Source organism: Balaenoptera borealis (assembly GCF_965194805.1).
Source record: "Balaenoptera borealis genome assembly, chromosome: 2".
Classification (NCBI taxonomy): domain Eukaryota; kingdom Metazoa; phylum Chordata; class Mammalia; order Artiodactyla; family Balaenopteridae; genus Balaenoptera; species Balaenoptera borealis.
The window spans coordinates 134,986,866-135,012,326 of NC_138867.1; the positions used below are offsets into that span (position 1 = coordinate 134,986,866).

Sequence of the window (25,461 nt, forward strand, 5' to 3'; positions counted from 1 at the left end):
ACGCATCATCCCAATGCTAATAGCAGCCAGCACTGCAGTGCTCACTTTGGGTGAAACTCAGGTTGCCCAGACCCCAAAGTCCTCGAGCAACCTTCTGAATCTTTGTCTCTTCTGAATCGCAACTGGGAAAATAAGCTGTCCCCCAAATATTGGACATAAAACATAAGGTCACTCTCCAGGGAGGGACAACAGAACTGCCCGTGGTGGCCTGGTAACTGTACACGCAGCCAGACCCCAAAAAACACACTGCAGCTCCAACAGCCCTGACCCACCTTTCCTAAGGCTCACAGCCTTCGAACCCAGAACCGTCCCTTTAAGGACTATGTACTGTCAGACTAATTTCAAATGCTTCTCTAAGCTTCTCTAAAACCCCATCTAGGGAGAGAGAAGCAGCAGGACTAAAATTTGCAAAACTCTTCCCGGGAGTCCAATCCCCCCAACCTGCTGCTTCAGATAAGCAAATCAGTGAAGACAAAGTGATAATTTCCAAACTACCTTGAAAAACAACCCTACCCAGATATGCTCAGCATAAACAAACAGTACTCTGATCATCCCAGTGGCTATTCTTACTGACACCTCCTTCTCCCAGGTGTTGCTCCATATCTAGCTCTTTCAGGAGTACTGGGGGCACTTATACACCGGTGGTGCTTGGGGGGTACAGCCTCGCTGGTCCCTCTTATCTTCTCTGGAGGAGCCTCACCCTCACCCTGTCCGTCCATGCGGGTGATAACATAAGGCTCTTTCCTTTCTCACTTATACTTACAATGCCGTCATAACGGGACTCAGCCCAGTAACACAACACCCGGAAACGCTGTTAAAAAATATAAAATCCCAGGCTCCATCCCAGCCCCACTGAGAATTACATTCTCTAGAGAAAGACTCAGAGATCTATATTTTTAATAGTTTTTCCAGGTGATACTTTTTCAGTCTCTGGGAATTCTCCATTGTATCAATTTTAACATTTTTAATTCTTTTTCTTATTTCTAGCCTCCTAAGCACCCTCTCAAAATCTAAAGATGATATCAGCACAGCCTAGAGGGAAAGTCCCGGGCTCAGAAAGGTTTGGTTTGAGCACCAGCTGCGCTACTCTCTAGATGACTGTCATTTCAAACCGTGGAAATGAGGCAAAAGATCACCGTAATGCATTTCAAGGTCATACAAGAGCACTGTCAAATCACAGGCTCTGGGAGGTCTAAGGTTCTTTGGACTCCATGGGGGGAAATGTAGCTTTGAAAGACTATTTACAATTAATTAGGGCAGCTCTTGTAAAACCCTGTAAAATCAGATGTTAACTTGTAAAAACCTAATAAGATACAACAGAGATACAAATGATTTCCATCTAGCAGAAAAGATAACTCTCAAGGTTATGATTTTATTGCCCATAGGATATTAACCAGTTTTGTATGTAATTTAGCAATGTTATCTCAGCATTCCTTTTTTTTAAAAAAATTATTTATTTATTTATTTATGTTTATTTATGGCTGTGTTGGGTCTTTGTTTCTGTGCGAAGGCTTTCTCTAGTTGCGGCAAGTGGGGGCCACTCTTCATCACGGTGCACGGGCCTCTCACTATCGCGGCCTCTCTTGTTGCGGAGCACTGGCTCCAGATGCGCAGGCTCAGTAATTGTGGCGCATGGGCCTAGTTGCTCCGCGGCATGTGGGATCTTCCCAGACCAGGGCTCGAACCTGTGTCCCCTGCATTGGCAGGCAGATTCTCAACCACTGCGCCACCAGGGAAGCCCTCACCATTCCTTCTTCACTATTGAAAATATATATATGTTTCCCTTATCTATCCAATTTTTAAACCAGTTTTATCATTTTGTTGGTTCCCCCATTAATTAAACAAAACTTTGACAAACGTTCACTATTTGTATTTGTATGAGAACTGTTTTCACTTGAGCCACATAAATTCTGTGTTTTTCCTAGACTGAAAATGAACAGTGTGATAATTATGATCTCACAGCCCCACTGAGAGGATCAAATGAGAAAATAGATTCAAATACTAGCTATGACATTTATAAGTTCTGTGAACTTAGGCAAATCAGTTAGCCTCTCTGTGCCTCAGTTTTCTCATCTATAAAATGGGGAAATAACAGAATCTACTTCATAGGGTTGCTATACAATGTTAGGAGAGTGTCTGACTATGAATATTTGCTAAATAAAATGAACAAATGTGAAAGAAATCTTTGCAAAGTATAAAGTATTTGTTTCTACAAATATCATTGTTAACATTTTCTCTGGGACTATCTATGTGCACATGTGGTAAAACTTGGTAATTGTTAACCAAGATAATGGGCTTCTGAGAGTTCATAATACTAGTCTCTCTCCTTTTGGGTATGTTCAGAAATTTTTATATTCATATTTTTTAACTAGCAAGGTGATAGTATATACATCACAAGCTATTCAGCCTCAGTTTCCCTTTCTATCAATTGGAAATGGTGATGCCCAGGACAGGCAGACATTGGGAAGAGCTTTTGAAAAGCAGAGAATGATATTCTAATGTAACTGCTAGTGCTTGCCCATATTTGGGACAAAATAACAAATTCAGTAAGTAGTGTTTTGTTGTCTTTTGTTTTCAAAGAGCAAGAAAGAAAAGGGGAGAAGAGACAGCTCAAGCTGTCTCAGAACCAAGATTTCCAAAGCAGTGCTCACTCCACCTCTGACTCCAAAGGAATGGAAACAAACCAACATGCCAAAGGCATGGCCCTAAAGCCAAATAAGGGGCCCACGGGCAGAGGCATTCCTTTTTGAGGGAACAGAAGGTTTAAGGAAGGGGGAACTTTAAAGGTTGCTCCTGATGTAAAGAGCAGGCGATCTCCTCCTACTCCAAGCACTCACGTGAGCAAGCATCATGGCTGCCAGAGGCCCAGCTCCAGAAGCAATGCCGCAAAGCAAGATGGTGCCACCCACAAGCCTGGCATAAAGCCGAAGCATGTTGTCTTTAACCTTCTATTAAGGAAGTGTCCAAACAGTGCACTGAGTCAACACTCCTTTTCACCAAACACATCCCATTACATCTTCCCCCAGACCCCACAAGACCTGGCACCCTTCCGACCAGGTCCTGCTCCTGTGTTTTGCTTTTGTGTTGTCGACCAAAGGATGTTTGGATGAGCACTGTTTACTCCTTTGGCCAGCAGGGTCTTTATTTAATCCTCTTCAGGCCTCGCTCTTGGCTGCCTCCACGAAGATGGAGTAATCTCTCTGTGCAAATAGGGCTGACCTCTTGGGATCAGGATACTTAACTGTCAGGGACCCGGGAGGCCCTCAAAATGGCTCACCCAAGAAGGGTTTACCGGTTTGTTTTGCAGTGTCCTGTAAAGTACCCATTATAGGCACTTCAGTTCAGGGAAATGGGGTACTATGTTTAGTACTTCTGAGAAAAATAAAAAAGAGGAAACCAGTTGCCACGAGCAACCAAACCAGTTTCCGATAGCAACAAGTTTCTGGTAAATCGCCACAGTTATCAGATTAACGTGAAGGGAAGGGCCAACGCAAGAGGCAATGGTTCAGTTGTACAGATAAACTTTGCAGATAAGACACAGGAGAAGTGAAGAAAAGAAATCTCTACGATCACAGGACTTATGAAAATATGCTTAGAAAAAGGGGAGTAGGTGGGCTATCCCATGAATAAAAGCAAACAAACAAAAAGCAAAGACCACAAACCAACCTGCCCTAAATGTGGGTTCTTGGTCCCTTTTAGGCTCTGATTAAATATCCCAGTAACTCTGATAAACCTTGACCAATGTTTCTTAGCATCCCAAAGCACAAATCACAGTGAATGCACAAGTCAGGAAGGTTAGAACTTGGAAAGTCCTCCTCGAACACAGTGGACATACGTTGTCCTGCAGTGCCCAGCAGCCCTGCCACTTTCTTGGGAAAACAGTGCCAAATTTACATTTAGAGAAACGTTCCCCTCTTGCTGCATGCTGACTGGGGCCACCTGGACTCAGTCCTAACAAGTCAGGACAATCAGGTCTCATTTCACTGAATTTCTAGACGAGTGACACCGGTAAAAATGGCTGGAGCTGAGACACACCATTGGTGGCGCCTGAAGATGATGCTGAAATCTCAGCCTCTGCACACTGATGCTGAATCGAATCTCAGAGACAGAGTTTCGGGTGAAGTAGAAAGAATAGTGTTATTGCTTTGCCAGGCAAAGGGGACCACAGTGGGCTCCTACACTTGAAAACCATGTATCCCAATCCAGACGGATTTTTTTTTTTTTTTTTTTTTTTTTTGGCTGCTTTGGGTCTTCGTTGCTGCGCACGGGCTTTCTCTAGTTGCAGCTAGTGGGAGCTACTCTTCCTTGTGGTGTGCGAGCTTCTCATTGCGGTGGCTTCTCTTGTTGCGGAGCACGGGCTCTAGGCACGTGGGCTCAGTAGTTGTTGCGCACGGGCTTAGTTGCTCTGCGGCATGTGGGATCTTCCCGGAGCAGGGCTGGCAGATTGTTGACCACTGCGCCACCAGAGAAGTCCCCAACCTGGATTTGATGAGGGGTTTTATAACAGTGGTTCAAGGGTGGGGTCGCTGACAAGATTAGGGTGTACACACGCCTGCACTCCCTGAATCCCGCCTCAGGTCTCCTAATCTTGATGAGCTTCTCGGGGCCCTTTACTCTTGCCTCAGGCGGTTTCTTGGCTGCTCCTCCCTTGATCAGCAGCTGTTCGAATCTGCCTTTTGGAACTCAGGGAAGGTCATGGAGGCTGGACTCTTGCCTACAAGAAATGGGGAACAAAAAGGCCTCCATGCCCGGGAGCCCCACAGGGTCCTGCTCGGTTTCAAAGAGACTCTCTATGAATTCTTAGACCCTGTCCTTTTCAAGCCCTAGTTCTTCAGCTTTTCACTCACTCTATGTGTTGCCTCATACGCTTCCCATAAAGTCTTTTTGGAGGGGAGGGGGATTGGTGAATAAATGGCAGAGTCTACTGCCACAAAAAATCTTTATATGTCACCCTCTCTGTTCAGTGCTTACCCCCATTCCATTCTCATGGATGAAAAATTTGAAAAAGAGCAAAAGCAACTTACCAACGTCACAGAATTATATTTTGCTTCTGAACTCGTCAGTCTAAATGAACTAAAGCTACCTAACGTCAGCATCAGCAGTAGATAATCCAAGAGTTAGGCCATCCAGACACTCCCAAAAGGCAGAGAGGAGGGATGCTCATGCAGGCTCATCAATGAATGCTTATTAAGCAGCATAATGTGGTACAAACTGCAGGGCACATGGCCTCAGGAAGACCAAGTTCCTCCTGCTTGAATTCATCACGTATTTTCTCTGGATTCTTGGCCAAGCTGCAGTGCCTCTTCGGAACGCCCATTCCACAAATATGTACTGAGGCCAATCATGTGCCAGGCACTGTGCTGTGCAGGACATGAAGGAGGCAAGCACAGCTTTCCTGCCCTCCACGTGGCATCTCGCTCATGAAGATTAGAGGAGGCTGAAGGGTGGCAGCTTATGCCACCCCAGACATGCCACTTCAGCATAAGGATCATTTTCAGCTTAAGGCAACTGAGAAGAAGCAGATACAAGAAAAGCTCCTTGCCCTCCTCCTATTTGCCTAGAAGCGGGTCATCAATTCTCAAAGGTGTCCCTCCTCCTCTCTCTACCAGGAAGGACAAAAGTTAATCACCAGAGACAACTTTAGAACCCGTCAGCCTGGAGACGGCACCAGAGGAATCCACACAACAAACTTTAAAAACTAGCCTTTATCTATCATTTCCCAAATATTTACCTTCCCACAGTTTACGGCCTTTAGAAGCCTAAAACCTCTTTCCTTTTTCCTACCATTTCTGTACAAACATTGTTCTTTGTTGAAGATGCTACAGAAGCCTCAATTCTGTGTCACTCATTTTTCTCTGGGTACCTCCCATGTATACATGTTAATAAACTCCTGTTTGTTTCTCTCTTGTTAATCTGTCTTTTGTTACAGGGTACCCCGCCGAGAACTTAGAAAGGAAGACAGAAAATTATTTCCTCCTTTCCAAAGTCATCTGTGAAAGTACTTTGCAAACACTAACAGGCCACACAGAAGGTAGGTATTACTCTTTGGTCCCTAGAAACCAAGTCTCTATATTACAACCTATCTTCCTTCCTTCCTAGAACTGCTGCAAACCAGAGCTGCAATCAACTTCCAATTTCCCCTAACAAGCTACCTACACAGCTTCGGAGGAAGGGTGCCTGTGCATGAGGGGTGGGGGGGGTGTGTGGTGTGTGTGTGTGTGTGTGTGTGTGTGTGTGTGTGTGTGTGTGTGTGTGTGTGTGTGTGTGTGTGTTGAGCACAGAGAGAAAGGGCTGCCTAGGGATCAGGAACTCAGTATCCTCAACACTGCTGATCTCCTTTTCCACAGCCATATTCCTATCACCACATAACTGAAAGGCCAGTTTAACCTTCGCATTCTTACCCAAGCCCCAAAGCCAGCATCGATAAGAGATAAAGAGCTTCTAGAATACAAGGGGTCTGACATCTTTCCCAACACTTAGATCTCCTCTTTCTCTAGCACTCCAGTCTTCCTCCAAAGGAATCCCTTTCCATGACTTGTCCTTCCTTTCCTGGGAAGGGGGGCAGGGGGGCGGCCTTGGAAAAAGAAACCAAGCCTGATATAATGCAGTCATTATAGCCCCTTTGGCCCATCTGGACCTCTCTCCAGGGAGACTGATGCAAGAGGAGAAAACGTGGGGGCCGCCAGTTTCCTGCAAACCCGTAACCTCGGGGGTAAAAGAAGGAGGAAAAGGGGGCAGTGGGGCACATGGGAGCCATGGAGGGGACTGGAAGGGAGCCATAAGTACAGAAGTCATAAAGACCCATTTCTCCTTAAACTGGCTCAGGAAAGCCTGGCCCAGCTCCACCCACTCAATGATATCATTGTTTTCAACAAAAGCTGGTTTGAGAACCCGCAAGGAGACCCCCAGCGAGGCCTCACCAGTTCCTGGGAGATCAATCAAGTGCTCAGAATTGTAGATAAGGGGAAAAGTCTATGTAAGGGTGCAAATTACAGAGATAACCAGGGTAAGGACAGACTTCACTTCTGCCAGGACTTTTAGGGTCACGGAAAGAGTATAGGATGCTACTTTTCACATAGATTTTATCAGTGGATTCCCCACCACCAGAGTTGATGACTGGAGATTATTACCTTCAACTAATGAGAAAACTAAAGATCTGAGAAGTGGCTTATCCAAGGTCCCACCACAAACTAAGGACAATCACGGGGACTTGTACCGCTGTCCTGCTACTTACTCAAGCCAGGAACCTCAGATTGGCCTTTGAATCCATCCCTTTCCTCAGCTCATATCCAACCCATCTCCCAGTCTCCATGATTCCACCCTATAAGTATCTCTGGAATCTGTCCCCTTCTCTCCATATCTGCAACCACTTCCCTATATTAGATCACCATAATTTCCCCCTCAGATTAAAATAAAGCTTTAGAATGGGTCTTATTACTATCGCCAGTCTTGCCCTTTCCAATCCATCCTCCACACTGTAGTCTAAGTAATTTTTCTCACACGCACTTTGGATGCTGTCACTATCTGGCTTTTAAAATATTCTTCATCGGCTCCCCATTGCCCTCAAGATACACACCCAATCCTTTTAAGGAGCCTACAAGGCCCTTCAAGGACTCGCCCCTGCCTACCTGGACAACCTCTTCTCTCACCATTTCCTTCCTCCCTCTTGCTCTCTGCTCTAACCACAAAGAACATCTTTTCATCATCAACAAAGGCCTTAGAGCCTTTGTTCCTGCTACTTGCCCTGCGTGGAACCCATCCCCCTTGTATAAGCCAACTCTACCACCACCCTACTTCTTCCTTTTATTTCACTTCCTCCTAGAAGCCTTCGCAGGCCCTCAATCCAGGGTAGGTCCCCCTTCCCCGTGCTCCCACGGTACCCTCTACTTCCCCCAACACAGCATGCCCCACACTGCTCAGTAATGGTTGGATTATCTCTCTCCTCCACTAAGCTCTAAGCCCCATGATGGCAGACTGTGTTTGCTTGCCGTTACTCTTCCAGGAATACCCAGGACCTAGCCCAATGCCAGCCACCAAGCTGGCACGCACAATATTTGTTAAATGAAGGAAGAGAAGGTAAGAGAGAAAGGAAGTTAAGAATTCCCAATGAGTAACCCAGAGCTCAAGCCCTGGAGACTCAATACACTGGAGACTCTTGTCAGAAAAACCACGGATTCTCTGACCCAATACCTACTCGCAGATGAGTTTGAGCAAGACCTGCAACTTGCTCCAGGGTGCCCAAAAGCCTATTCATTTAGCATCCAAGGTATCAGCCAAAGGTCTGTGTATGTCACTGAGTTCTAAATAGAGAAAAAGTAAAGGTTACATTCTTAAAATCAGAATATCTCCTGGGCAAAATGTAAATGCGGCTTCATTCTCAGGACAGAACCAGTCCAGAGGCCTCAGAACTGGCCTCCTCCCATAGACTTTTCCCCGGGGATAATCATGCTCCATGTCCTAAGCACAAAGGTTGGAGAGTAGAAATCCAGCTTCCAAGGAGTCTGGACGAAGAGCCTAGGCACATCCTTGAAGATGAAAACAGAGGTCTGGAAGGTGGGACTTTCAGCACATCTCCCAAATCCAAATATAGATCCATCCGGCCCACCAGACCCTGCTTCTCAGGAGACTCCCCCAACTCCCCGAGTTATGAAGAAGCCATCTTTGCCTTGGGCTCAGCCCCTTGCAGTCCATGGCTCCATCTGCCAGGTACACCTCCACCCACTGGGCTCAGTCCAAATTTCCCTTCGATGGCGAGGGGTTGGGGAAGGACTTCTCATCCGAGGTGCAGAAAACACAGCTCAGCTTTAAATTGCACCTCAAGCCTCTTTCCTAAAAATACCTCATCTACCTCTCTGACAATATGGTTTTACCAGAGGCAAGAGAAAGCCCAACTCAAAGTCAAAAATAAGAGAACAAAAAAATTTGAACTCTAAGCCACTCAAATCCTCAGGTAGCCCAGCTGTGGAAGGGAGAGAAACCCCTTTCCCACTGCCACATACCACTCTTCTGAATTATAATGATTTGGCTAGCTGGAATACTGAATTCCTAAGAGCTTATTAGCACTCCAGTTTTGGTTCCCCTAGATCCAGACCAAATATTTATATATTAATTTCTCAGTCTGAATTCCTTTCTCATTCTTCCACTCATCTCTCTTCCCTCCCTCATCCGAAGCCTCCCCTCCTTGCTCCCACAAGACAGAGCTCCAAGGTACCCTCCTGAGGGAAGTTTTCTCTAACCCCCAGTGAGAAATTCCCCCTTCCTTATTGCCCCCTCAGCACTTTACTTTTAACTGTGTTAAGTAAATTTGTAACCAACCTCGGATTATGCTGTTTGAGCATTTTCTCTCCCATAGAGAGTAAACGGCCAGAGGGCAAGGATATGGTCTTTGCATCTGCTCCCTATAGCACCAAGCATAGGACTTTACACACAGGTGCTCAATCAATATTTGCTGAAATCAATACTACAAAGCTACAGTAATCAAAATAGCATGGTGTTGGCACAAAACAGACATATGGATCAATGGAACAGAATAGAGAGCCCAGAAATAAACCCACACATCTACGGTTAATTAATCTTCGACAAAGAAGGCAAGAATATACAATGGGAAAAAGACGGTCTCTTCAGCAAGTGGTGTTGGGAAACTTGGACAGCCACATGTAAACCAATGAAGCTATAACACATCCTCTCACCATACACAAAAATAAACTCAAAATGGCTTAAAGACTTAAACATAAGACCTGGCACCATAAACTCCTACAAGAGAACATAGGCAAAACATTCTCTGACATAAATTGTACCAATGTTTTCTTAGGTCAGTCTCCCAAGGCAATAGAAATTAAAAGCAAAACTAAACAAATGGGACCTAATCAAACTTACAAGCTTTTGCACAGCAAAGGAAACCATAAACAAAATGAAAAGACAACCTTCAAAATGGGAGAAAATATTTGCAAATGATGCAACTGACAAGGGCTTAATTTCCAAAATATACAAACAGCTCATACAATGCAACAACAAAAAAAACAAACAACCCTATCCAAAAATGCACAGAAGACCTAAACAGACATTTCTCCTAAGAAGACATACAGATGGCCAACAGGCACATGAAAAGATGCTCAACATCACTAATTATTAGAGAAATGCAAATCAAAACTACAAGGAGGTATCACCTCATACCAGTCAGAATGGCCATCATTAAAAAGTCTACAAATAACAAATGCTGTAGAGAATGTGGAAAAAAGGGAATCCTCCTACACTGTTGGTAAGAATATAAGTTGGTGCAGCCACTGTGGAAAACAGTATGGAGGTTCTTCAGAAAACTAAAAATAGAATTTTCCTATGATCCAGCAATCCCACTCCTGGGCATATATCCAGACAAAACTATAATTCAGAAAGACACATGCATCCCTATGTTCATAGTAGCGCTATTCACAATAGCCAAGACATGGAAACAACCTAAATGTCCACTGATAGATGAATGGATAAAGCAGATGTGGTATACACTGCTATATTTAAAATAGATAACCGACAAGGGCCTACTGTAAAATAATTAAAAATTAAAAAAAATTTAAAAAGAACTATATATGTCAGTAAATGTTAATAACATTAAAAAAAAGATGTGGCGTACACACACACACACACACACACACACACACACACACACACACACTGGAATACTACTCGCCATAAAAAAGAACAAAATAATGCCATTTGCAGCAACATGGGTGTAACTAGAGATTATCATACTAAGTGAAGCAAGTCAGAAAGAGAAAGACAAATACCATATCGTATCACTTATACGTGGAATCTAAAATATGACACAAATGAACCTATCTATGAAACAGAAACAGAATCACAGACATAGAGAACAGACTGGTGGCTGCCAAGGGGAGGGGGGTTGGGGGAGGGATGGAGTGGGAGGTTGGGGTTAGCAGATGTAAGCTTTTATATATAGAATGGATAAACAACAAGGTCCTACTGTATAGCACAGAGAACTATATTCAATATCTTAGAATAAACCATAATGGGAAGGAATATTAAAAAAAAGAATGCATATATGTATAACTGAATCACTTTGCTGTACAGCGGTAATTAATACAACACTGTAAATCAACCATACTTCAATTTAAAAAAAAATCTGCTGAAATCAAACTTGTAGAGTGGAGTCAAGTTAGCTCTGGTTTATAAGGCAGGAGATCCATCAACTGATGAATGGATAAACACAATGTGGTACATCTATACAATGGAATACTATAAAGCAATAAAAAGGAATGAGGTACAGATGCATGCTATACAACTTGGATAAAACTCAAAAACAAAAACAAAACAAAAAAAAACTCAAAAACATTATGCAGTGAAAGAAACAGTCACAAGAAACCAATATTGTATAATCCCATTTATATGAAATACCCAGAATAAGCAAATCTATAGTGACAGATAGCAGATTAGTGGTTGCCTAGAGCTGATGGCTTTGGGGGAACGTTGGGGGTAACTGGTCATATTAGTTTGCTAAGGCTGCCTTAACAAAGTGCCACAAACTGAGAGGTTTAAAAAACAGGAATTTATTGTCTCACAGTTCTAAAAGTTAAGCCTAAGATTAAGGTGTTGGCAGGGCCATGCTCCCTTTGAAGGTACTAGGGAAGGATCTGTTCCAGGCCTCTCTCCTAGCTTCTGGCATTTCCTTGGCTTGTGACCACATAACTCTAATCTTCACATGTCATTCTCCCTCTGTGCGTGTCTGTGTCCAAATTTCCCCTATTTATAAGGACACCAGTCATATTGGATTAGATGCAATCCTACTCCAGGATGACCTCATCCCAACTAACTACATCCACAATGACTATCTCCAAATAAGGACACTCTGAGGTATCAATACAAGGGGTTAGGACTTTGACATATGAATTTGGGGGGGACATATTCAACCCATAACACTGCTAATGGCCTCTTTTTGGGGTGATGAAAATGTTCAAAAGTTAGAATATAATGATGGTTGCACAGCTCTGTAAATATACTAAAAAACATTGAATGGCATACTTATATAAATGGATCAACTGTATGGTACTTAAGTTACATCTCAATAAAGCTGTTAAAAAAAAAAAGCGGGAGAGTTGGGTTTAAAGATTCTGCCCAAGCTCAATAACCAACCCATTGGTGAGAGTGTGTGAAACAAATTCTCTCAACACAGGTGGTGGATTTAACTTACAGAGAAGACAAAGGCAAAGTGTCTTTATCTACCTGTTCTGTGTAAATTCCCTGTGACCCAGTGATTCACATCTAGGAGGTGATTCTCTAGAAGTACCTCTCAAAGAACATGAAGGTGTCCACTCCAGCACTATTTGTAAAAATGAAAAAAAAAAAAAAAAGAAAAAAAATACTTTGAATGCCCATCAATACGGGGTGATTAAATTGATCATGGCATCTTGATTATTACTGAATCTGAGTGATGGGTATAAGGGATTCATTATATCATTCTCTCTACTTCTATGTGCATTTGATAATTTTTCATTATATGAAATTTTAAAAGTTAATTATGGCATATGCATACAGTGTACTATCAGATAGCCATATGATCGCAAAAGTTGACATGGAAATGTATCCATAATATACTCCCATACTGTGCTGTATGAACGTAAAATGGTACAGCCTTTGGGAAGGAATCTGTGGAATGGGAGGTACGATTTGTCAAAATTTAAAACATTTTAGACATATATGCTATATGACCTTGCAACTCTATTGCTAGGTATTAATCCTACAGAAATACCTGCAAATGTACTCAAAGATTATGTATAAACCTATTACTGCAGCATTATTTGTAATAGCAAGAAATTGGAAAACTGTCTATTAATAGGCAAATTTTTAAATTCTGGTTCATCCATTCAGTGGAATCCTATGTCATCATTAAGAAGAATGAAATAGGTCTATAAATATGCTAATGTGGAAAGATATTGAAGAGAAATAATAAAAAAGCAAATTATAGAATGGTACATAAAGTATGATCTCATTTATTTTAAAACTCTATTACTTATGTAATTTTTTGCTAGAATTTTATTATCAAAGTTTCAAACACTCCAAAAAGTTCTTCTGTAAATTTTTAAAAATAATTGATGATTGCCCATGTTATATTTCCAAACTGAAAAAAAAAAAAGGTAATAAAACTTAGGATATAGTATAACCCCATTTGGATAAATTGACATGGACATTTATACAGGGTTAAAAAAAAAAATCCATATGAAACAGTATGTTCAGGGTAAATGTTCACTCACTGGATGCCAGCTATCGTTGTTATCTTAAGGTAAACAGCCTGATGGTCAAGGGTTCCTCAAACTCAAGAATCAACTCCCGACTTCCTCCAAGTACACAGCTTCCCTTCGCTCTGACAAGGGTCCATCTAAGGCCAACAGGGCAGCTGACAGCTTCCTCCCATTCATTTTACCCTGTGCTCCTGCTGAAGGGCCGCCAGGAGAAATAAGCTTGAGACAAAAGAAAACCATGGACATCCTTCCTGGCTACACAGGCAGCCCTGGCTGTGGGTCCCTGGAAGGAGATAGAGCCGGAACTGGTGAACAAATCCCGACCTCCTTATCAGACAGGTCAGAGCCTTGCCAAGGGAGTGCCCGGGCACTGATTCTGCAGGCAGAGACAAGAGGTACAGTTTGGCCGACTGGAGAACCCTGCACAGCTGTATTCTTGAGATACAGTTAGGTCAAACTGGGCACGGCAGGGGAGCAGAAGTGAGTTTCCTCCCAGGGGCAATGGGTTTTAAGGTCATCTTCCTAATTACATTTGGAAACCAGCTCAGGGGAATTCCCTCTTACTTCATTCTTAAATGTTTTTCCCATCCTGCAAAATACAAATAATAGCAACTATTTATTGGGCTCTCACAGTGCACCAGGCACAGTGTAAGTCCTTTAAGAGCACTGTGTTATTGAATATCACATGACACCTGATGAGGTGGCCACTATTATTAGCCCCATGATGTGGATGAGGAAACTGAGACTTGCAAAGGTAAGCAACTTGCCAAAGCTTACACCTCCAGTAGGTGCAAGGAGCCAGGCTGACTCCTATGTGCCTGGATTTCAGCACTACAGTCCACTGAAATCCAAATTCTAACCTAGGCCTAGGGAAGGCAGGAGGAAAGGGAAGAAGGAGGGCAGAATAACAGAGAAGTAACACCAGTGTTCATCGAAGAAGAGCATACCAAGTAAGGACAGGGCATCCAAGAGGCAGTATGAGGCCACAGCTAAGACCCCGGGCTTGGAGTGCCCTTCCCACCCAGATGTCTTTGAACAAGTCACACTGCTCCATGCCTCAGGGTCCCCATCTGCCAAACAGGACTAACACAGGTACCTACACCTCACAGGGTTGCTGTGATGATTGAATTAGAGATTGCACAACAGAGCCTGCTACATAGGCATCTCCTACGCTGTAGCTATTACTATGGTTGATGATATCATTATTCCTATCTGACCATCATTCCTCAGCCAGAAGCTGCCTGAAAGCAGACTGTGCATCAGACAACATGAGCTGGAACTTAGGAAATGCTGATAAACGGTAACCACACATGCTATGTCTCAATATTCTTTTCTCTTGCCACTCTTACTTGAAGACAGTCACAGGGGCCACATACAATGCTTTGCATCACCAAGACACTTTAGAAAACATCCGTTCTTGACTCTGCATTAATGAAACTTAGCATGTATTGAAAACCAGCTTATTTATGTGTCACGAGTGATACTATGCACAGCGTAATACATTATTGCTGGGACTTCCCTGGTGGCGCAGTGGTTGAGAGTCCGCCTGCCAGTGCAGGGGACACGGGTTCAAGCCCTGGCCCGGGAAGATCCCACATGCCGTGGAGCGGCTGGGCCCGTGAGCCACAATTGCTGAGCCTGCGCGTCTGGAGCCTGTGCTCCGCAACAAGAGAGGCCGCGACAGTGAGAGGCCCGCGCACCGCGATGAAGAGTGGCCCCCGCTCGCCGCAACTGGAGAGAGCCCTCGCGCGGAAACGAAGACCCAACACAGCCAAAAATAAATAATAAAAATTAAAAAAAAAAAAAAAGACTCCGCGCTCCCAATGCAGGGGGCCTAGGTTCGATCCCTGGTCAGGGAACTAGATCCCACATGCATGCCACAACTAAGAGTTCACATGCCAAAACTAAGGAGCCCCTGTGCCTCAACTAAGGAGCTGGTGAGCCACAACTAAGGGGTCCACCTGCCGCAACTAAGACCCAGCCCAACCAAATAAGTAAATAAATAAATATTTTTTTAAAAATACATTATTGCTAAGGCTCACAAACCTGGTGGATTTGTTTCCTGTGCCTGATGTGTAACAAATTACCACAAACTAGGCGGCTCGAAACAACAGAAAGCTATTCTTTCACGGTTCTGGAGGTCAAGAGAGCAAAGTCAAGGTGCTAGCAAGGCTGCACTCAGTCTGAGAGATTCCATTCCTGGCCTCTCCCAGCTTCCAGTGGCTGCCTGTATTCCTCGGCTTGTGGCTACATCACTCCCATCTCTGTGGTCACACTGCCTTCTCCTCTTCTGTCTGTGAGCAAATCTCCCTTTGCCTTCCTCTTACAGATATACTTGTGATTGAATTTACAGCCCACCCAGAAAATCCAGAATTATCTCCCCTTCTCAAAATCCTAAATGTAGTCACACTTACAAAGATTCTTTTTTGCCCCATAAGGCAGCATAGTCTCAGGTTCCAGGAATTAGAATGTGGGTCTCTGGGAGCATGGGTTACATTTTTCAGCCTACCTCATCCCGCAATGAAGTTATTTTCTATTTTCTATGCAGGACATAGAGTATAGTAAGAAACAGACAGACCTGAGTGTGACTCCTGGATCTGCCTGACATTGAGTAAATTACTCAAATTCCTCACACTTGAGTCTTCCCATTTACAAAATATGAATAATAAAAGTATCTTCTAAAAAGAGTTGCCATGCGGATTAAATAAGATGGCATGTGAAGTGCCTCTGCACAGTGACTGACTCTCAGTAAATGCTCACTAAGGAGTGAGCGTTATCGTGAACACAAACGAATAAACAACATTCAGAAGGTGAGTGACTTGCCGAAGGCCACCTAACCAGAAAGTGTCAGTGCCTGGAACTGAGTCTGGGTCTCTCTGGCACCAAAGCCCAAGCATGTTCTACCCTATGGATTAGGCATTTTGGGCTTATGTGCTCACAGCCTTAAGGATCAACACATCTAGGTTATTTCAGTTGTGGATGAGACTTCATGCTCTCTTCCGGCTACTGTACAGCTGCATCCCTTCAGATCACCACTTCTAGTTACTGAGACTGAGTTTACACAGCCTACCCTAAGAAAGCAGTATCATGTTTCCAATGATTTAGAAATACTGGAGACCCTGCTTATGCAGGGGTGCAGTTAGGAGTTTGGCTTGTACAAAATCACATCAGATTGGCTGGCAATCCATTTGGTCTGCAACTCCAGGGGTTCTGGACAATATGGGAATTATAACCGAAATCAATCTCCATCTACAAAGCTACAATTGGAAACTGCATTTCAAACAGGACCATGAGGTCTCTCTGGGGCAAGGTGCCTAGCCCAGCGCTTAGAATTTAAACCCACTTAGGCATTCGCTGCCTCAGAGTCAACGCAGCAGGGTTAATTCCAGTTCCTGATACTTCAAAAAAAATGTTTGAAGAAAATTTCAGACACTCACAGGGAGCTCTCTTCAAATTCTCATGTCCCCACCCATCCATCCAACCGTTTCCTCGGCACCGGTCTCCTCGGGTTATACAACATCAGCTGCGGGGAATGGGGAGCCCAGCTGTGTGCCGAGTTTGGAAAAAACATTCTGAATACTTTAGATCTGCCAAATACTTGGTTAAAGAACGATATCCTCTAATTTCTTAAGCCATGTGTATTTTAAGTGAAATGTAATCCATATGTCTGTGACTCATTTAAATGCACTTCAGTGAAGCACGGTTCACCAAGAGCGCTGGGATATGTCTAAGCCTTTCTTAAGCTTCTCTTTGATCCAGGAAATTGAATTCTGCCAACAACAAATGAAGCTCCTGACAAGAGAGGGTCTAAGAGAGCTGTCCTTTATCCTAGATAAGATGTTAAAGTCTATTCCTCACCCAGGAGGAAGCCGGGGAGAACTCCATAGCCTGGGTGATATGCAGAGTTTTGCTCCAGATCAGCTACGCATCTCCACCAGGCCTCCTTGGAAGAGAGGCGCAGCGGCAAGCGGTGGTAACTAACCTACCCCGTCTATTGCTGAAAAAACTCCTCTTCTGCCTATTTCTCCCCTTCTTGGGTCCTCCAGTATTATACAACTCAAATAGGGATGAAGGGGAAAAAGTCCAGGACCTAGATCACTCCCTTAGCAGTGAATGACTGTTCATTTTCCAGGACAATTAATTTTGTTAATTTTGTTGCTTGATTTCCAAGACGGTCTCCATCCCTAAGATATCTCTGAGGGACTGATAAGAAGTTAGAGATATGAAGTGAGATGAAAGTCGGAAGTAGTGGTAGGTACAGTAATCAGTAAATCTCCAAATGCCTAAATTCTGCCTTGACCATTACTATTCCCCATGAGGTCTGGAGGTAGATATGCACACAAAAGAAAACAAATATCCATTCTTATTAGCTAGCCTTATACAAACAGGATTTCTCTTTCGCTGAGCTGGAGCACAATGAATGGGGTGAGACCAAAGGACATCTCTCCTTTTCCCAAGCCAAAACCTAAATCTGGCATCATTTGGACTCAAGGAAGGAAGTCTACTGAAGAGATGAGAGTTGCAGAATGTGCTTCAGAGACTAGCAGAGAGAAGTATATAGATGGCCAAAGATCCTCTGGGCACAGCGCCCACTGGTTGAGCTGCTCATTTGCTTTTGAAGGTGACCTTGTAATGTAGTAATTGAGCCAGTGAGCATCCTGCAAGCAGGTTCAACAGTTCAGTGTGCCCTCCTCTTGGGAGAAAGTGGAGAAGGGAGAGAGCCAGGGCCTACATCTCCCTGGAGGCCAACCAACTCCCCAGATGCCTACAGCTAAGGAAGATTCCATTTGATTTCCACAAACAAACTGTTGTCCAATATGGTTTCTGGATTGATGAGGCAGTCCTCAGAGCCTGGGGGAAATTACGTGGAGAAAAAAATATTATGGATTTATACCTCAAAATCGTGGGTTGTGGAAATAGCAGCCTATAATTTCTTCCCTGTAATTTCCCTTCTCGTGCTTATGTTGCCTAAACGGTGGGTCCTGGGCTAGCAGTTCATCCTCAACTTCAAGGTCTGTGGTTTTGAGGGTATTTGTCTTTATCCCACTGCCCCCTATTTCCAGGAATGTCTACAGAACTGGAGAGTAAATGCCCTGAGGCAGGGACCTCTTTTCCATTTTCCACTTATGTGCTATCCTTTCAATAGGTAGCACAGGAAAGGCTCTTAGAACCCAACTGGGACAAAACCCTCATTCGACAGATGAGAAAGTTGAGGCCCAGGAGAGCCAACTGGCTTACTGACCAATTCCACATCGTCTGTCTCTGAGCTCAGTACTCTCTCCACTGTACCACACAGCCCTAATCACAAGTCAGGTTCTCCAGCTATGTAGCAACAGTGGCAAATGATGGGTAGGTGTGAGTAAATGTAAAACTAGGGAACATATCAGAGCAGAGTACTACCTTCATCACATACAGGTGAGTCTACAAAAACAAGTGTGGAGCAATATGTAGAGTATAATCTCATTTCTGCTCCTCCCTCAGCACAAAAATAGCAGCCTGGGTGCGCTTCTGTGTGATTGTGCCGATGAGTATCTACGTGCGTGCTCTCACACGCAGAGAAGAGGTCCATGGTAGGCTCACCAACTGGTATTGCTACATGTTTTACAATGAGCATGTACTGCTTTTGCAATTAAAAAAAAGCACAGGGGCTTCCCTGGTGGCGCAGTGGTTGAGAATCTGCCTGCCAATGCAGGGGACACGGGTTCGAGCCCTGGTCTGGAAGGATCCCACATGCTGCCGGGCACCTGGGCCCGTGAGCCACAACTACTGAGCCTGCGCGTCTGGAGCCTGTGCTCCGCGACAAGAGAGGCCGCGATAGTGAGAGGCCCGCGCACCGCGATGAAGAGTGGCCCCCCGCTCGCCGCAGCTAGAGGAAGCCCTCGCACAGAAACGAAGACCCAACACAGCCAAAAAAATAAATAAATAAACAATAATTTAAAAAAAAAAAAAAAAAGCACAGGCTAGAAAAAAATAGTGGCTGCCATTTACTGGGTATGGAGTACAAGTCAGGCACTATGCTGACCCCTTGACAGGCACCATCTCATTTCATCCTCCCAGTGGCTCTACGGCGTGGGACTCTTATTATACCCCAGATAGGGAAACTGAGGCTTGAAGAGGACATACGGTTAGTAAGTGGCGAGTCAGGATCTGAACCAGGACCCTCCAACATGAAAGCCACATTGAGGTTAGCCCTACGATGTCACCCTTTTCCACCTGCACTCAATAGAGAAAAGAGTGTGTGTCCCCCATGGGAATGTCATCCGTTTATCCCGAGTTGCTTCACAGCAGAGAAAAGCTGCCAGTTGCTGTGCTATGGAACTAAGGCACCTTGGGGTGTCTGCTGCCTGAGCTGAAGGCCCATTTGCTGTGTCCCTCTCTCCTGGCCTAACCCCCATGTTCCTCCATCCTCACTATTCTTGGCTATCTCTCCATGTGTGAATTCCATTAAAGGCCTGCTCACTGCTATTTTGGGCCATGCATTAGCACATGGGCTTTGATTAGACGAGAGAAGGCCAGACACCTCAGGATGATGAAAAAGAAATTAGAAATGTCCTCTCCCTCCCCTCAGAGTCCCAGAAGCCCTTGTCCACAGCTCCTGGGAGGCCTGAGAATCCAATATATGAGGAGACGTAGGTGGGGGCAGGGGGAGGGAATGGAAACCTTCATAACCTATTAGGACCTTTGCACTTGGCTATTCCTGCTCCTTGGAATTGTCTTCTCCCCGCTGCCCACGTGGCTCACTTCCTCCCCTCCTTCAGGTCTGGACTCAAATATCAATTCACCACCGAGGCCTGCTCTGGCCACCATTCCCAAACAGCACCTCCCTCCTGAACCCCTACTCTTCAGAGCCCTTATGTTCCTTTTGTTTCTGCCACAGCAGTTGTCACTGGACCTACTACACATTCACTTGTGTATTTATTGTCCCCCTCCACTGAAATATAAGATCCAGGAAGGCAGAACTGTTTTATTCACAACTATATCTGCAGTACCTGCACTGGTGCCTGGAATGTTACAGATGCATCCAAGATGGAAAAGATAAATGAATCAACCGAGGAGGTTAAGAACCAGAGCCTGAGGCTCACTTAGCACAGGGCCTAGTTTCCCCTCAAATATCATGGGATTATAACAACTTTATAATTTGTATAAAATGTGAAAAATCAGAGGAGCAGCACCACCACCCCCCAAGCTGTTTTGAATCCAGACTTGCACGCACCATGAATGAGAGGGCTTTGGGAAGTAAACACACTAGGAAGTCACGTGCAGTTGGAGTTCCGCTTGCTAACACATGTTCAAAAACAAAAAGCCCAATTTAGACGAAAATAGCAGGAAGCCATCCCCAGGGATACCTGGTGAGGTCATACTGCTTGGCTCTGCTGCTTCCATTTTTGTCAAGTCTCCTGCCTGCTGCCAATTCAAGGAGGCCAGGAATCACATCCAGGCCACTGCTGATCACTGGGAAACAAAAGCGCTCCAGGCAACAGACAACAGAACCATATCTCCGGGCTCTCCTCTGGAACCTCAGTGTGGGACCGTAAAAAATCACAATAGTAGTCAACTATTTACTGTGTTCTCTGTAAGCACTTTGTGTACATCACTATACTCAGCCCTCACAACCACCCATATGAGGCTGGTGTTACTAGTCTCATTTTATAAGTGACGACACTGAGATGCTAAAAGACGCAGCGATATGCCCCAGGTTACTCAGCTAGTAAGTTGAAACTGGGTTTCTGTGACTCCAGATCCAAGAACACAAATGATCCTCATTTCACCTCTCTCATTGACTTGCTGTGTGGCCTTAGACAAGCGCCTATCCTTCCCTGAGTTGAAGTTTCTGCTTCCATGCATAAGACTGCTGCACTCAGTGTTTTCTATGGCATCTTCATGCTCTAACTTCCTATGACCTCTTGCAAAGACTCCAAAATATGAAGGAAGCATGAATCCTGGGATCCCTGCTTGGCCAGTCCAACTCCAAAGGATTTTCCCATGACACTAACCCCATCACCTAGGCAGCCCAGAGGAAGCTGAGGGGTCAAATGCCCCAGCTGAAAGCAGAATAGGACAGATTAGACGGAGGTGGCAATAGGGAACAATAGACTAGAGCTAGAGGGTTAGGGTCATGAGAAACTGAAGAAGGCCCCTGAGAGAGACTAAGAACAGACCCTCTGGGGGCCTTTCCTGCAAGACCAAAGGAAGACAATGCAAGGAGAAATCTCAGGCAGATTTCTGGGCCTGCGCCCTCTGCAGACACAGCCAGCCGGGTCTATTCCAGGGAAATGGGACAAAAGGAACACATTCTTGGGCTGGTTTTACTCCAGGAGTAAGGCAGGAGGAAAGTAGCGAAAATGATTGAGATGCCCATCTTTCTGGCTTCCCGAAGGCCACCACATTCTGGAGGCAGAGGAAAGACTCGGATGAAGCCCATTACTGCTCAGGCTGCTTAAGTCATACTTTTACTGCACTTCCGACACCACTCATCCTCCTCTGCGAGTGTCCAAAAAGCCCAAATTTGGAATAATTTATATTCTTGCTTTCCACCCAAGCTTAGCAGTCATTCCCATCCTCCTGGATATGGGAAGGTCCCTATCCATCGCTTTCTTGGCAGTGATGCATGTGATTACTCATCTGCTTCTAAGGGACTCCGGAGGCTGCCAAGAGGAGACAGGCAGTTCTGCGAGCCATGCAGCCTTATCTGCAAGGTCTGTGCGGCAGAATGTAAGTGGGACTGTTGGTGGGGAAATATCAGAAGCCCTCAGAGGACCCCGGCCAAGTAAGGAGAGCTCTCCAGTGGCCAAAGCAGATTGGGAATGTCCAAAGAATGGGCAAAAGACACAGCCGTGCCTTATGTCTATTCACCTGCTCGATAACGTGAATCAAGATACAGCTGCACTTGATGGCAAATCAATGTGGAAATATTTCTGGGCCAGGCAGCCACCCAAGAGGAATGAGGTTAGGAAGATGGAGGAACCAGCCCGATGAAGCCAGGAGACTGCTGACCATGCCCATATTGGCAGGAGCTCAGATGTAGCTGACCCAGAACAGACAGAGCAGCCAGGGTGTGAGCACCAAATCCCAGAACACTCCACCTTGCCTCTCTCCTTTCTGCTGTTTTCCTCTAATCTCCTTCACTTCCTGCTGTGCGCTGTGCTGGAGCTAGTAAGACAGCTGCCAAAGTCCTCCAGCCCATCCCTCCCTTCGTGTCTCACACATACACATACTCACACACTCACGTGCAGTGAACTCTAAGAGGCCCCAGAAATACAGCCTGAGGAAATTCAAGGAAGATGTTAAACAGTCCACTAATTTCACAGCAAGTCAACAGACTGTGGAAATGCTGGCTCTGTAAGATGCTCCCCACAAAGGAACCCCAGCTTGAGAGCTTGGGTCACTTCGCTAACTGCTTCCTTCCGAAACAGCGGCACCTGCGTCCGGCACTGACATGCAAGTGGGTTGTTTCATTTTAGACAAAGGAGAAGTCCACTTACTCATTCTTCTCCAGGTCCAGGATCAGTTCTCGCCCCTCAGCCATCACCCTGAGCTCAGCTTTGAGTGGATGCTAAAAGCAACAACAAAAGAATGTCAGTTCCTAAAAGCAGGGAACGAGGCTCCCAGGAAGGGGTGCAGGATCTAGCACAGGGCTCTGACCTGGATCCACAGGAAGTGGATCCACAAAAAAGACTCAATCTCATTTCCAGCCCAAACATGAAATATCTTCACTCCCAGAAGGACCCAATTCCCCTCCCCCATCTGCATTCTCCTCAAAGACAAAGGAGAGAAACTCCAAGCCGAAATGTGGTTGTAAGTGCCTGCATGCAGGCCTGGTAAAGGCAAACCCTGAAAAACACAATCTTGGAAAACAAATTTTGCGTTGAGTTAGATCTGGCTTCAAGTGCTGGCTCCGACACTATAGTTGTGAATTGGGCACGTTACCGAACCTCGCTACAACTCAGTTTCCTCGTTTATAAAATAGAGAAGTAATAGTCAACTTTATGGGGATCTTGTAAAGACTAAGTGACATGGTAAATGTAAAGAATTTATTACAGTGCTTGGCATACAGGAAGCCCGTTACATGTTGGCTGTTATCTAAAATACCAGGGAAAGCCTCTTCATCATGGGCTCGTATTTTATTTTATATTGGCTCTCAGTTTGGATACCCCTCAATCATCTCAGAGGAGACAACTAGAAGAACCTCCTGCTAAGGTTTTAAAGGTCTGAAAGATACATTTTACACATAGGAGAAAATTTGCTGAGGGCCAAAGTAGCTACACACCCAGAATAGACCATTTAAAGTATCATACAAACGGCCAATAAGCATAAAAAACATGTTCAGCATCACCGGTAACTTTCCCTCACCCAAAAAGATTTTTTTAAGATACCTTTTAAAAAATCAAAGCAACAAAGATTTTTTTAAAACCGTAAATCACAATGCAGGGGAGTATACTATAGAATGGGCACTCTCACACCCTACCAGTGAGAATTTCAATCAATACTGGCTCACCGGAAAATAATCTGTCAGTATAGACCAAGCGTTTAAAAATGTTTAGGCCCTCTAACTCAGAAATACAAGATTCTATCTGAAGGGAACAAATGGAAACACAGGCAATGATTTATACACAAGGATGCTCATTACTTACAATAATGACTAATGAAATAGAACCTAAATGTCCAAAAATAGGAGAATGGTTAAAAAACTGATAATCCATTCACATGACAAAACATTACAGTCATTAAAAATGATGACTTTCAATAATTCTTAAATTATCAAGAAAGTACACATGATAATGATTAAGCACAAAGGCTTAAAACATAACACTGTATGTTTTATTCATTCACACTTCTGTAAAGGGACTAAAGTAGAGAGAAATAAACCAAAAGGTTACCATAGTTACTTCTCAGCAGTGAGAACATGAGTTAATTTTATTTTCTTTTGTGCATTTTTCCATGTTTTTATAATGGCTTTATATATATATATATATATATATATTTTTTTTTTTTTTTTTTTTTTTTTTTTTTGGACTGTGTTGGGTCTTCGTTGCTGCACACGGGCTTTCTCTAGTTGCGGTGAGCGGGGGCCACTCTTCGTTGCAGTGCACGAGCTTCTCATTGCGATGGCTTCTCTTGTTGCGGAACTCTAGGCACGCGGGCTTCAGTAGCTGTGGCGTGGGGGCTCAGTAGTTGTGGCTTGTGGGCTCTAGAGAGCAGGTTTGGTAGTTGTGGCGCACAGGCTTAGTTGCTCCGCAGCATGTGGGATCTTCCCGGACCAGGGCTCGAACCCGTGTCCCCTTCATTGGCAGGCGGATTCTTAACTACTGCCCACCAGGGAAGCCCAAGCTTCTACCCCTTTTAAGGTTGACCTCAAAGCTTAGTTTTGGCATGTATGAGAAAGTGGGTCACCTGCTTTGCCACCTCTGGTTGGTGGCCTGCCTCTTCCAAGCACGTTTCTCTTCTTATCAGCTTCAAACCCCACTTCCCATTAGGGTCCTGGGCATCCCTGAAACTTTTGTGCCATTGAGGGCTCTGATGAGATTTGAACATTGTGATCTAGGATGCTTGTGCAACTCTGTCCTTTGCTATTTTTTGCTAATTTATCCTACTCACTTCTTTTAACAAGGGACATTTCAAAAACATGGGGAGAGGAAGTTAGTGGGATGTTTACCCAATAACTTTCACTAAGAAATTCACTTCTCTGTTTCTGATGCCTATTTCTGATTCAGCTCTACCAATACCTATTTCTGGTCGCTGGTCCTTTGCCACTTCACTCTGGGAGGTCTGGAGCAAGGGCCCTGCCCAATCACATTAAGCATCAGAGACACAGTCCCAAGTGGGCATTTGAGGAAAACCACACAGCAACAGAGCTGTATCAATCCCTTATCCAAGAGGTAGGTGGCCAAGAGTCCACACAAAAAAAGGGAAGTTGACACAGATCAAAGCACTGTCACTTCTCCCCCAAAGAGACACAAGCTGCAACATGAGTATGAATATTTATTTTTAAGCGGGTAATCCAAAAATATTTCTCTAGTCTGGAAGATGCTCAGACACTGATATTTAAAATATGATATTCTTTGTTTCCAGGGGACATTTCAAGCAAAACAATGAAATAGCACTACAAGGATTTACGTAGCTTCCTTGTCCAGATTCACTCAGTTTTTGTCTTGCAACTCCACTCTGTGCTAGGAAGGGGCAACATCACCTCTCCTAGGAAGCGTAGGAGCTGACC

General features: G+C 44.5%; 1 protein-coding gene across 1 annotated transcript in view; it reads right to left on the minus strand.

Moving 5' to 3' along the window:
• Positions 1–25,461, minus strand: part of ADAM19 (ADAM metallopeptidase domain 19) — an 89,234-nt gene that overhangs the window by 58,877 nt on the left and 4,896 nt on the right. The window contains exon 3 of the mRNA XM_082379060.1: positions 22,730–22,800. Within this exon, the coding sequence (XP_082235186.1) occupies positions 22,730–22,800 (71 nt within the window). The remainder of the gene's footprint in view (positions 1–22,729; positions 22,801–25,461) is intronic.